Raw genomic sequence first — 13,188 nt, forward strand, 5'->3', positions numbered from 1 at the left:
GCTCTGCAGTTATGGTGTTGGACCTCACTGGTCCTAAGGGGAAAGTGAGCAACTAGATTGCAGAGTTTTGTTCCTCGTTCATGATGGAATTATTTCCAGTCAGAATTGAAAACACGTCTTATTTCAAACAGAAAATGTCTCTGTCTGTCCAATCCTACGTTCACTTACAATTATGCCTTTTTTCATTCTGTAGGTAATTCACAGTATGAGTAATTGTCTTTAGTATAGTTAAGAATGAAGTGTTATATATAGTGTTAGTGTTATATATTGTCTAAAACTTGAATGTTGCTTGTAGATTAGGGCTCCCAAGTGGCGCAGCGGTCTAAGGCACTGCATCTCCGTGCAAAAGGTGTCACTGCCATGCCTGGTTTGAATCCAGGCTGCATCACATCCACCCGTGATTGGCAGTCCCATAGGGCAGTGCACAATTGCCCAGCGTCATCTAGGTTTGGCTGGGGTAGGTTGTCATTGTAAACAAGAATTTGTTCTTAACTGACTTGCCTAATAAATGAAAATAAGGATCCTCGTGTTTTTTGACTCTATTCCTATGGTAGCAGTGATCCTGCTTTACCAGTGACTCGTGGAGCTGTCTGCCAGAGGAGTTGACTATTCTGTCCAAGAATGTACTCCAGGTAATCAATGAAGTCAATCTCTATAGTGATATACAGCGCTACAGGATTGAACACACCCAAGTATCAGATCTAAACATCTCTCCTGTAGCACTAGGGTTACACTACCTGCTAAGGGGAATTACTGTATGTGGTAGTGAGTAAGTAGTAAGAGATAGTAAGTGGTGAGAGAGTGGTACTTCTTCCTTCCTGTTTTTAACTAATTTCTTGTAACTGGGAGCTCTCATATTCACTATGATGGAACAGTTGATATCCTGGAGCTGGTGGTGTCTCTTTGTGATTTCAATGTTTGAGAAGAGTAATGATCTGTTTGGCCTGATCAGTAAAGCCTCCGGCACTGTGCTGTTTGACCAGCTGCCGCAGAGTGAGAGACAGAGATAGACGGAGAGATAGAGAGAGAAACAGAGAAACAGAGAGAGAGGAATGAAAAACAAGTTCCCAACAGATTGTGAAGATAAAGAGCTGCATCACATTTCTCACCACGTTGAACTTGCTGTTTTCTGTCGTCTATGACATTACCTCCAATGGCACTCCTTTTCTGTCCTCATCTGAATTGTATAAATAGTACTCTCATTAATTGCACCCATCAGCAAACTATTGAATTAATCCTTATCCGATGATGAATCTATTGGAGATAAGGAGATGGACATTTGGTGCCTGTCCTCCTGTCCCCTCTGGGCTCAATGACTAGGGTAAGGGGATGAAGAGGGCTCCTACTGATTCTCTGGGAGACTGATATGGTCAGCAGCCCCCTAAACTCCCCCTTCCCTCCTCCTCCTGTTTGTTGAGGAGGCGTGAGAGGGGAGGGAGGGATAGGTAGAGCGAGTCAGCGAGCGTACGAGGGAGGGAGGAAGGAAGGGAGGGATGGAGGGAGAAAAGGGGAGTGGAGCAGAGCAGACAGCCACACACTCCCTCTCATACACACACAGATTCGACGTGAGGGAGTCAGTGACAGAAGTAGAGGCTCCATTCAGTGCTGAGTTGACTCACACACTGTTGGTCCACTTCCCACTCCATTAGCCGGCATGGCACAGAGAAAGAGGAGTTTCACCTTTGGAGCGTATGGAGGGTAAGAGGGAATAGCATTCTCATTTACAGAGTTGTTCAACCTTACTTTGCACCTTTTACTGTGTTTGTGTGTGGTTGCACGTGTACACAGGCTTGTGAGTGTGAATGTGTGTGCCTGCCTGCTTGTCACCAAGGGGTGTGATTTCTGTTTGAAGTCGCTGAGCTTGCTATAAACCATTCCCTGCTTCCCTGAACATGACAATGCAGTTGACCCTGGTTGTGCTGCATTATTTAACATCAGCTATTACAGACTCAACCCCAGCTAAACACTGATTTCTTGACTGACTGACAGGCACAGGAGGCTTGGCAGGGTGGAGGGTGGTGAAGAGGGAGAGAAGAGAGTTTCAGTGGAAGCTGCACAGACAGGAACTCTGATAGAAGACTGTATGTAAAAGGGAGAGAGGCCCGTCAGAGTTGAAATTATTGAATTAGAGTAGACACACACACACACACACACACACACACACACACACACACACACACACACACACACACACACACACACACACACACACACACACACACACACACACACACACACACACACAGACACACACAAACACACACACACACAGGTTGTTAACTGTAAACAAAATCAGTCTATTTGATCAATTTATCAAGCGATGTTGATTTGATTGACTCTCTTTATGCAACAGGTTCCTCACTTACAGATTGGTTAAGCAGAGTCTACACAATAGGAGTGTGTGTGCACAACACATGTTTCTCAAGTCTTCTCTCTGTCTGATCATGTGCACACTTTGTATGTTTTTGTGTTGTACTGTTCGGTATCCTAGGTTTTCCAGTAACAGTGTAAATGGAGGACTCAGGTGGCGTCTCCCTCCTCTGACCTGCTGGATACTTCCCTATAGACACCATGTAGAAATTAACACCACAATTAGGTGTTTTCAATCACTTTTGTGCAATTTTCACAAGTATGTTGTACATTTTCACAACTCTAGGCACAAACATTTAAAACAGATAATCAAAATGGCTTGTGTTTCAAAACTCTATGCACATTTTCAATAGGCCATTATCAATAAAACGTCACAATACGGATGCGGAGCGTTCGATTTGGCTGCTGGGGGGCAAGGAGAACCCTAGCTATACTTAAACCATTGGCAACAACATGGCGTTTTCAAGAGATTGTTAAATAAAATAATGAAACTATTTGGTTTTAATATCATCACCTCTTGGAAGAGCATAGTCAGAACTACACATTTCCAATGATTCCCCATTTAGCGCTGTAATCAGAGTTATACAGCAAGTCACTGCATACTGTCATGATTAGTCAACATCAATTGTTCATGTACTGTGGCAAGAAAAAGGATGTGGACCCTTTGGAAATACCTGGATTTCTGCATACATTGGTCATAAAATTTGTTCTGATCTTCATCTAGGTCACAACAATAGGCAAACACAGTCTGCTTAAACTAATACCACACAAGCAATTATACATTTTCATGTATTTATTGAACACACTGTGTAAACATTCACAATGCAGGGTGGGAAAAGTATGGGAACCCTTGGTTATAATAATTGGTTGACCCTACTTTGGCAGCAATAACCTCAACTAAACGTTTTCTGTAGTTGCAGAACAGACCTGCACAACAGTCAGGAGAATTTTGGACTATTCCTCTTTACAAAACTGTTTCAGTTCAGTAATATTCTTGGGATGTCTGGTGTGAACTGCTCTCTTGACGTCATGCCACAGCATCTCAATCGGGTTGAGGTCAGGACTCTGACTGGGCCACTCCAAAAGGTGTATTTTCTTCTGTTGAAGCCATGCTGTTGTTGATTTACTTCTGTGTTTTGGGTTGTTGTCCTGTTTCATCACCCAACTTCTGTTGAGCTTCAATTGGCGGACAGATATCCTAACATTCTCCTGCAAATTGTCTTGATCAACTTGGGAATTCATTTTTCTGTCAATGATAGCAAGCTGTCCAGGCCCTGAGGCAGCAAAGCAGCCCCAAACCATGATGCTCCCTCCACCATACAATTGGGATGAGATTTTGATGTTGGTGTGCTGTGCGTTTTTTTCTCCACACATAGTGTTGTGTTCCTTCCAAACAACTCAGCTGTAGTTTCATTTGTCCACAGAATATTTAGCCAGTAGCGCTGTGGAAGATCCAGGAGCACTTTTGCGAACTTCAGATGTGCAGCATCATGTTTTTTTTGGACAGCAGTTGCTTCTTCCATGGTATCCTCCTATGAGCACCATTCTGGTTTAAGATTTTACGTATCGTAGACTCGTCAGCAGAGATGTTATTGTGTTCCAGAGATTTCTGTAAGTCTTTAGCTGACACTAGGATTCTTCTTAACCTCATTGAGCATTCTGCACTGTGCTCTTGCAGTCATCTTTGCAGGACAGACACTCCCAGGGAGAGTAGCAACAGTGCTGAACTTTCTCCATTTATAGATCATTTCTTTTAACATGGATTGATGAACATCAAGGCTTTTAGAGATTTTGTAACCCTTTCCAGCTTTTTGCAAGTCAGCAATTCTTAGTCTTAGGTCTTCAGAGATCTTTTTTGTTCGAGGCGGTTCACATTAGGAAATTCTGAGGGTTGACAGATTCATTTGGCATGTAGTTAGCTAGATAGCTAAGGAAACAACACGTGTCATTTAACTTGCTTCATCAGTGATAAGGCTTTTGGAAAGAGCTTGATCGGCAAGTCCTCGTCCTAGTAAAGTTGTCAGTCGGACTACTGTCTTCACAACCATAGATGGCAAGCAAACCAAACAACATTTGGATATAGCAATCTAGTTTATCCCCTGAAAATAACCATGCTAACTAGCTATATTGATATTATCTGTTATTAGCTAGCTAGCCAATTTGACGTGGTCCATCAATCATATCTGTCAGCAGCAATCGGAATTGAAACACTCTTAAAAAAAATATTGTTAGTTAACTTCGCTAGGTAGGCCTATGTTGTTTAGCCAACTGTACAAAGTTTCTACCGGTAGCTTGCAAAGTGAACATTATCAGTTAACTGTGCATCGGCAAATGTGCCCTTCGGTTGTTTGACAGGCCGAGCCCACAAAGGATGGGAAATCAACCTACTCAAATCAACCTACCACTCAAACTTGTCAGGTATAGTTCACTTTTATTTTCTATCACTCAAATATCCAATTAATGGTGGCCAATATTGATAGATTTCGAGAGGCTACCCTCATTTATCTGAAATACCATGACCAAGTGATGTTTACTGATCATGAAAAGAATGCAGTTACTGGCTGTGGCCTATAACTCTGATGATGATAAAGCTAAATGTGCACAATTGATTTTCATGGAATAATCTGAAATTTGTAGTTCTGACTGTGCTCCTCAAGAGGTGGTGATATTACAACCAAATAGTTAAAATTTATTTAACAATCCATTGACAAAATTAACGCACGTATTAATGGTTTAAGCAGAGATGCTGGTCTCATTGCCCCTCAGCAGGCAAATCGAACGCTCTGCACCTTATTGTGATGTTTTTATTGATAACAACTCATTCACTCATTGAGTACAACAAACAAATTCACAAAGTCAGTTGTTCACTGCAACAAATCACTGTTTATCTGCTTTCAAAATACAATATTCACTTTACTTTTGATATGATTTCTTGTCATTTGTTAACAATACAATTAACTATCTCTTAATTAAAATTAAAACTACTGAACCAAATGATGTAGTGCCTAGTTAACGTAAACATTTTTCAGGTCCCTGTCTTTCAAGGACAATTCGTAAAAATCCAAATAACTTCACAGATCTTCATTGTAAAGGGTTTAAACACTGTTTCCCATGCCTGTTCAATGAACCATAAACAATTAATGAACATGCACCTGTGGAAAGGTTATTAAGACACTAACAGCTTACAAACGGTAGGCAATTAAGGTCACAGTTATGAACACTTAGAACACTAAAGAGGCCTTTCTACTGACTCTGAAAAACACCGAAAGAAAGATGCCCAGGGTCCCTGCTCATCTGAGTGAATATGCCTTAGGCATGCTGCAAGAAGGCATGAGGACTGCAGACGTGGCCAGGGCAATAAATTGCAATGTCCTTACTGTGAGACGCCTAAGACAGCTCTACAGGGAGACAGGACAGACAGCTGATTGTCCTCGCAGTAGCAGACCACATGTAACAACACCTGCACAGGATTGGCACATCTGAACATCACACCTGCGGGACAGGTACAGGATGGCAACAACAACTGCCCGAGTTACACCAGGAATGCACAATCCCTCCATCAGTGCTCAGACTGATTCACACTTATTGTCGAAGGAATGAGCGTTACACCGAGGCCTGTACTCTGGAGCGGGATCGATTTCGAGGTGGAGGGCCCGTCATGATCTGTGGCGGTGTGTCACAGCATCATCGCACTGAGCTTGTTGTCATTGCAGGCTATCTCAACGCTGTGCGTTACAGGGAAGTCATCCTCCTCCCTCATGTGGTACCATTCCTGCAGGCTCATCCTGACATGACCCTCCAGCATGACAATGGCACCAGCCATACTGCTCGTTCTGTGCGTGATTTCCTGCCAGAACACTGACAGGAATGTCAGTGTTCTGCCATGGCCAGCGAAGAGCCCGGATCTCAATCCCATTGAGCATGTCTGGAACCTGTTGGATCAGAGGGTAAGGGCTAGGGCCATTCACCCCAGAAATGTCTGGGAACTTGCAGATGCTTTGGTGGAAGAGTGGGGTAAAATCTCAAAGCAAGAACTGGCAAATCTGATGCAGTCCATGAGGAAGAGATGCACTGCAGTACTTAATGCAGCTGGTGGCCACTCCAGATACTGACTGTTACTTTGGATTTTGACCCCCCCCCCCCTTTGTTCAGGGTCACATTATTCAATTTATGTTAGTCACATGTCTGTGGAACTTGTTCAGTTTATGTCTGTTGTTGAATCTTGTTAAGTTCATACAAATATTTACAAGTTTGCTGAAAATAAACGCAGTGAGAGGACATTTCTTTTTTTGCTGAGTTTATATAGTTTGATAACTCCTGAACAGTGTGCATTTCTATATTTTCACCTAGTACAGTTTTTTTTCAATCACTTTTGTGCAATTTCAAAAGTTTGTGGCTCATGTTTCAAAACACTAAGCACATTTTCAATTGGCTAAATACAACAAACAAATTCACCTGTTGACTGCACCAAATCAATCTTTCAACTTGGATATATATTCAATCTATCTGATTTTCAAAATACAATATTCACTTTACTTTTGATATGATTTTCTTTTCATTTGTTAACAATATAAATCAACTAACACTTACTCAAACTGATCAAAAAGGATAACTACTGAATCAAAATAATGTTTTGAGGGAGCGTGCAATGGGCTTGCTGACTGCAGGAATGTCTACCAGAGCTGTTGCCAAAAATGTAATGTTCATGTATCTACTATAAGCCGCCTCCAACTAATTTGAGAGAATTTGGCAGTAAGTCCAACCGGCCTCACAACCGCAGACCAAGTGTAATCATGCCAGCCCAGGACTTCCGCATCCGGCATCTTCATCTGCGGGATCGCCTGAGACAAAACACCCGGACAGCTGATGAAACTGCGAGTTTGTAAAACAGAAGAACTTCTGCTCAAACGGTCGGAAACCGTCTCAAGAAAGCTAATTTACATGCTAGTCGTCCTCACGAGGGTCTTGACCTGACTGCAGTTTGGCATTGTGAATGTTGACCTGTTAAAAGGTCTTGTTCACATTGGCTACGGAGAGCATGATCACACAGTTTTCCGGAACAGCTGTTGCTCTCATGCATGCTTCAGTGTTGCTTGCCTTGAAGCGAACATAAAAGGCATTTAGCTCATCTGGTAGGCTCACGTCAATGGGCAGCTTGCGGCTGGGTCTCCCTTTGTAGTCCGTAATAGTTTGCAAGCCCTGCCACATTCGAAGAGTGTCTGAGTCAGTGTGATAGGATTCAATCTTAGTCCTGTATTGACATTTTGCCTGTTTGATGGTTCATCAGAGGGCATAGCAGGATTCTTTTATAAGCCTCCGGATTAGTGACCCGCTCCTTGAAAACGGCAGCTCTAGCCTTTAGCTCGGTGCAGATGTTGCCTGTAATCCATGGCTTCTGGTTGAGATATATACGTACTGTCACCGTGGGGACGGCATCTTCGATGCACTTATTGATGAAGCCGGAGACTGAGGTGGTATACTCCTCAATGCCATTGGATGAATTCCAGAACATATTCTAGTCTGTGCTAGGAAAACAGTCCTGGAGCATAGCATCCGCGTCATCTGACCATTTCCATATTGAGTGAGTCACTGGTACTTCCTGCTTTCATTTTTGCTTGTAAGCAGGAATCAGGAGGATAGAATTATGGTCAGATTTTCCAAATGGAGGGGAGGGGATAGCTTTGTATGCACCTCTGTGAGTAAAGCTGGATGAGCATTTTCTTGTTTGCTTATGGCCTTATACAGCTCATTGAGTGTGGTCTTAGTCTCAGCATTGGTTTGAGGTGATAAATTGATGGCTACAAATAATATAGATGAAAATTATCTCGGTAGATAGTGTGATCTACAGCTTATCATAGGGTACTCTATCTCAGGTGACCAATACCTCAACACTTCTTTAATATTAGACATGGCGCACCAGCTGTTATTGACAAATAGACACACAACCCCACCCCTCGTCTTACCATACGTAGCTGTTCTGTCCTGCCAATGCATGGAAAACTAAGCCAGCTCTATATGTTCCGTGTCTTCATTCAGCCATGACTTGGTGAAACAAGATAGAGATCATCCAGTTTATTTTCCAGTGAATGCATGCTGGCCAATGGATTGGATGGTAGAGGCGGGTTGACTCAGGGGTGAAAGATATGTGAAACCCCAATGATGTATAATCAAAGTTTCTGTACATAAAACATTTTTCAATCACTTTGTCAAAACATTTTTTGATCTAAGTGGTATATTTTCAAATCTCTAATTACAAAACCCAAACTGATAACACTTATGCCCCCATCTTATGTTTAGAACCCTTGATTGTGCATTCAGTGCGGTTTCACACCTGAGTCATTCATCCAAAATCAAAGTTTTCCATGAAATATGAGAACATTTTGTTTAGTCACCAATATATCAGATAACGATAGATTCACAATTTAATAATTTAAAACCTCTTGGAACTCCCCATCCCGGATCCGGGATCGTGACTAAAGCCTCAGGCTCATTAGCATAACGCAACGTTAACGATTTCTGAAAATCGCAAATAAAATGAAAATAATGTGTCTGCTCTCAAGCTTAGCCTTTTCTTAACAACACTGTCATCTCAGATTTTCAAAATATGCTTTTGAACCATAGAAATTGACTAATTTGTGTAAGAGTATGCAAAGCTAGCATAGCATTTTGAGTAGCATTTAGCATGCAACATTTTCACAAAAACCAGATAACCAAATAAATAAAATCATTTACCTTTGAAGAGCTTCTGATGTTTTCAATGAGGAGACTCTCAGTTACACACCAAATGCACAGTTTTTCCTGAAAGCGTCTGTGTGTAGGAGAAATCGTTCCGTTTTCTACATTGCATCTGACTACCGAAACGAACCGAAAATTCAGTCACCTACAACGTAAAACTTTTTCCGAATTAACTACATACTATCGACCGAAACATGGCAAACGTTGTTTGGAATCAATCCTCAAGGTGTTTTTCACATATCTCTTCATTGATATATCGTTCGTGGAAGCTTGCTTTCCTCTCTGAATCCCATGGAAAAATACTGGCAGCTGACTTTTGCGCACCAATTTCGGCGCAGGACACCGGGCGGACACCTGGTAAATGTGGTCTCTTATGGTCAATCTTCCAATGATCTGCCTACAAATACGTCACAATGCTGCAGACACCTTGGGGAAACGACAGAAAGGGTTGACTCACTCCTCTCGCGTTCACAGCCATATAAGGAGACAATGGAAAACAGAGCTTCAAAAATCCTGCTCTTTTCCTGGATGCCGTCTCATCTTGGTTTTGCCTGAAGCTCACGTTCTAGGGCACGCACAGAAAATATCTTGGTAGTTCTGGACACGTCAGAGTGTTTTCTTTCGAAAGCTATCAATTATATGCATAGTCGAGCATCTTTTTGTGACAAAATATCTTGTTTAAAACGGGAACGTTTTTCATCCAAAAATGAAATAGCGCCCCCAGAGCATCAACAGGTTAAAGGTCCAATGCAGCCGTTTTTATCTCAATATCAAATCATTTCTGGGTAACAATTAAGTACCTTACTGTGATTGTTTTCAATAAAAACGGTCAAAAAGAAAAAATTGCTTCTTAGCAAAGAGCAAATTCCCAAGCAAGAATTTAGCAAGGACTGTCTGACAGTGTCCTACTGTCTGTCGGGAGGGAAAACCTCTCTTGTTGGTCTAACTTCTCTGGGATAGGCGGGACACTTGCGTCCCACTTGGCCAATAGCCAGGGGAAATGCAGAGCTCCAAATACAAATAAAAAATCAAACTTTCCTTAAATCACACATGTAAGATACCAAATTAAAGCTACACTCGTTGTGAATCCAGCCAACATGTCAGATTTCAAAAAGGCTTTTCGGCAAAAGCATAAGATGCTATTATCTGATGATAGCACAACAGTTAACAAAGAGAGAGTAGCATATTTCAACCATGCAGGCGCGACACAAAACACAGAAATAAAATATAAATCATGCCTTACCTTTGACGAGCTTCTTTTGTTGGCACTCCAATATGCCCCATAAACATCACAAATGGTCCTTTTGTTCGATTAATTCCGTCGATATCCAAAATGTCCATTTATTTGGCACGTTTGATCAAGCAAAACACAGCTTCCAATTTGCGCAACGTCACTACAAAATATCTCAAAAGTTACCTGTAAACTTTGCCAAAACATTTCAAACTACTTTTGTAATACAACTCTAGGTATTTTTAAACGTTACTAATCGATCAAATTGAAGACGGGACTATCTGTGTTCAATACAGGAAGATAACAAACTGACGCTACTTTTCGAGTCATCATTACACAAAGGAATAACCTCAACCAATTTCTAAAGCCTGGTGACATCCAGTGGAAGCGGTAGGAACTGCAAACAAGTCCTTTAGAAATCTGGTTACCCAATGAAACCTCATTGGATAGACCAAAAAATCTGAATGGTTTGTCCTCTGGGTTTTGCCTGCTACATAAGTTCTGTTATACTCACAGACATGATTCAAACAGTTTTAGAAACTTCAGAGTGTTTTCTATCCAAATATATAAAATACTAATAATATGCACATCTTAAATTCTGGGGATGAGTAGCAGGAAGTTGAATTTGGGCACGCTATTTATCCAAAAGTGAAAATGCTGCCCCCTATCCTGAATAAGATTTTAACTAATTTACCGCCTGGTGATGTCACTAGGCAGGTCAAAACTCCATCCCACCACAACAGGCTGAATTTCACTGAATTATTCCAACCTCATAGTGTGGAAAAATATATAAAACACAGGAAAAACACTGGAGCTTTAATTAAACTACCATTTAATCCAATAGCAAAAAGGCAAAACACATTTCAAAACAATTATTTTTAATGAACTGAATATAAAGAATAGTGGATGGTAAATATAATTTTCCATACAGTATTTGACTATAACTTGACATGCAAATTATTATTTATTTTTTTGCATCCAATGGCAAGTTGTGAGCATGTTATGACATGTCAGTCTTACAGTTTTGTTATCCTCATACAGTACATACATAGGACAAATCATCATAAATAAGGGCTATTGTAAAGCAGTTGGCTACTGTAAATATGGAGCATGTGTGCCTTTTCTGCACATTATACAAGATCACCTTTTCCATGTGACTTCCTACGACAACTGATACAGTATCACCATTCTCAATCAGCCAGTGTGCTTTAATAGGAAAAAGTGGAAAGAGTCACTATGTGCTACCATTTGGAATTATGGTGTGGTGTACAACGCACTGGTAAAATACCTGGGTTGTATATAGCAATATATTCCACTCATTATCTGAATGTCATCGATACACTCACTGTAAGCTGATGAATATCAAGCACAGAGACAGACAATACTCTATCAGTCGACAAGTCACATGGAAAAGGTGATCTTGTACAATGTTGCATGGAGCAGAAAGGGCATACACCACCTTGTCATGTTTTTACAGTAGCCAACTGCTTTTCAAGACCCCTATTCGGGATGATTTGTCCTACAAATAGGATAATAGGTCTGAGGATAATTAAACTGTAAGACTGACATACAGTATTCCTCAACATGCTCACAACCTACCATTGGATACAAATGATTTAAAAAAGGGTGCCTGTCAAGTTATAGTCAAATACTGTATGGAAAATTATATTTTATTTAATCAAATATTGCAAGGGTTCTGAACATAAGATAGGGGGTATTAAAAGTGTTATCAGTTTAGATTTTTGTACTTTTGCCATTTTGAAAATATACCACTTACATCTGAAAAAAGTGCCAAAATGTAACAGGTGCTCTATGGTATGTCAAAATAGCTTCTCTCAAGTGCATGTCCCTATCATTCAGAGTGTTCAAACCTGAGGAATAGAGATTGTTCCAGTTGCTTGTGGAAAACAGATTTGAAGAAATAGGAGGATATGTATATCTGTTGGCACTTTCCACTTTGTTTGCAATTTGACCGTTTTGATAGGTCAGTCTGATTACCCACATCACCAGGTGACATCCACTGTATCCTTCCCTTGCTTCCCTTTGGCATTCACTGTGAGGAATTAAACTATTCTGTCTATAGATTGGTATTTCCGTCACTCTACTTTGTCTCATTTAAATGTCAGAGGAGCAGCTCCTCATCTCCAAATCAGGCTTCCAACACCATTTGTCACATAATCCTTTGAATGTTTTTAGTTTCCACCTCATGTAAGATATTTATTGAGGTACATTTCATGAATACTGATATGGATATGCTATCCTCTCAGAATCAAGTCTGTTCACAATCCAATGGATTTATTGACATAGTATACTGTACAGTTTATCATGTGGTGCTGCGGTTGTCAGTCCTACTCAGTTCCTTTTTTTAGGGGTCTCTTTAGGACTGCTGTCTCCTTGCAGGGGATTTTGTGGAGACTGAACAGGGGTTGTGGGTTGGTTTCCCCCAAGCAGTCGAGCCCAATACATGGTGAGCCACGGGCTCTATCTCTGTCATATACTAAATGAGACCGTTTCATTTGTCATCTCTTTGTAGTCTCCTCCATGTTGTAGTCTCCTCCATTTCTGTAGTCTCCTCCATGGTCTCTCCCTTAGCATACAGCTCATATCCCCTTCCTCATACACTCTTCATGGGACTCATGAAATTAACAGTGAGGTATGTCTTTGTCCCAGATCTGAACACACACTCATCTCCCCCATGGCTCAAGACCAGACACACAGACAGAGAGGCTGCATGCGCTCACTATGGATCTCTCCCCTTCTGTTATTTTTGCTACAGTGCATTTGCAAAGCACTGAGAGAAAAAATACATGGATCAGTGTGTGTAGACCCTGTTCAAGAACAGCTGAGTGAAA

At 41.1% G+C, this 13,188-nt stretch overlaps 1 protein-coding gene across 6 annotated transcripts in view; it reads left to right on the forward strand.

Moving 5' to 3' along the window:
* Positions 1–1,551: 1,551 nt before the first annotated feature.
* Positions 1,552–13,188, forward strand: part of LOC135504233 (rap1 GTPase-activating protein 1-like) — a 102,301-nt gene continuing 90,664 nt past the window's right edge. For all 6 annotated transcript variants that reach the window (XR_010450108.1, XM_064922607.1, XM_064922609.1 and 3 more), the window contains exon 1: positions 1,552–1,698. Coding sequence is in view for 5 of the 6 variants with exons in the window: in XM_064922607.1 (XP_064778679.1) it covers positions 1,655–1,698 (44 nt within the window). In the remaining variant the exon portion in view is untranslated. The remainder of the gene's footprint in view (positions 1,699–13,188) is intronic.

Source organism: Oncorhynchus masou, chromosome 18 (assembly GCF_036934945.1).
Source record: "Oncorhynchus masou masou isolate Uvic2021 chromosome 18, UVic_Omas_1.1, whole genome shotgun sequence".
NCBI classification, from domain to species: domain Eukaryota; kingdom Metazoa; phylum Chordata; class Actinopteri; order Salmoniformes; family Salmonidae; genus Oncorhynchus; species Oncorhynchus masou.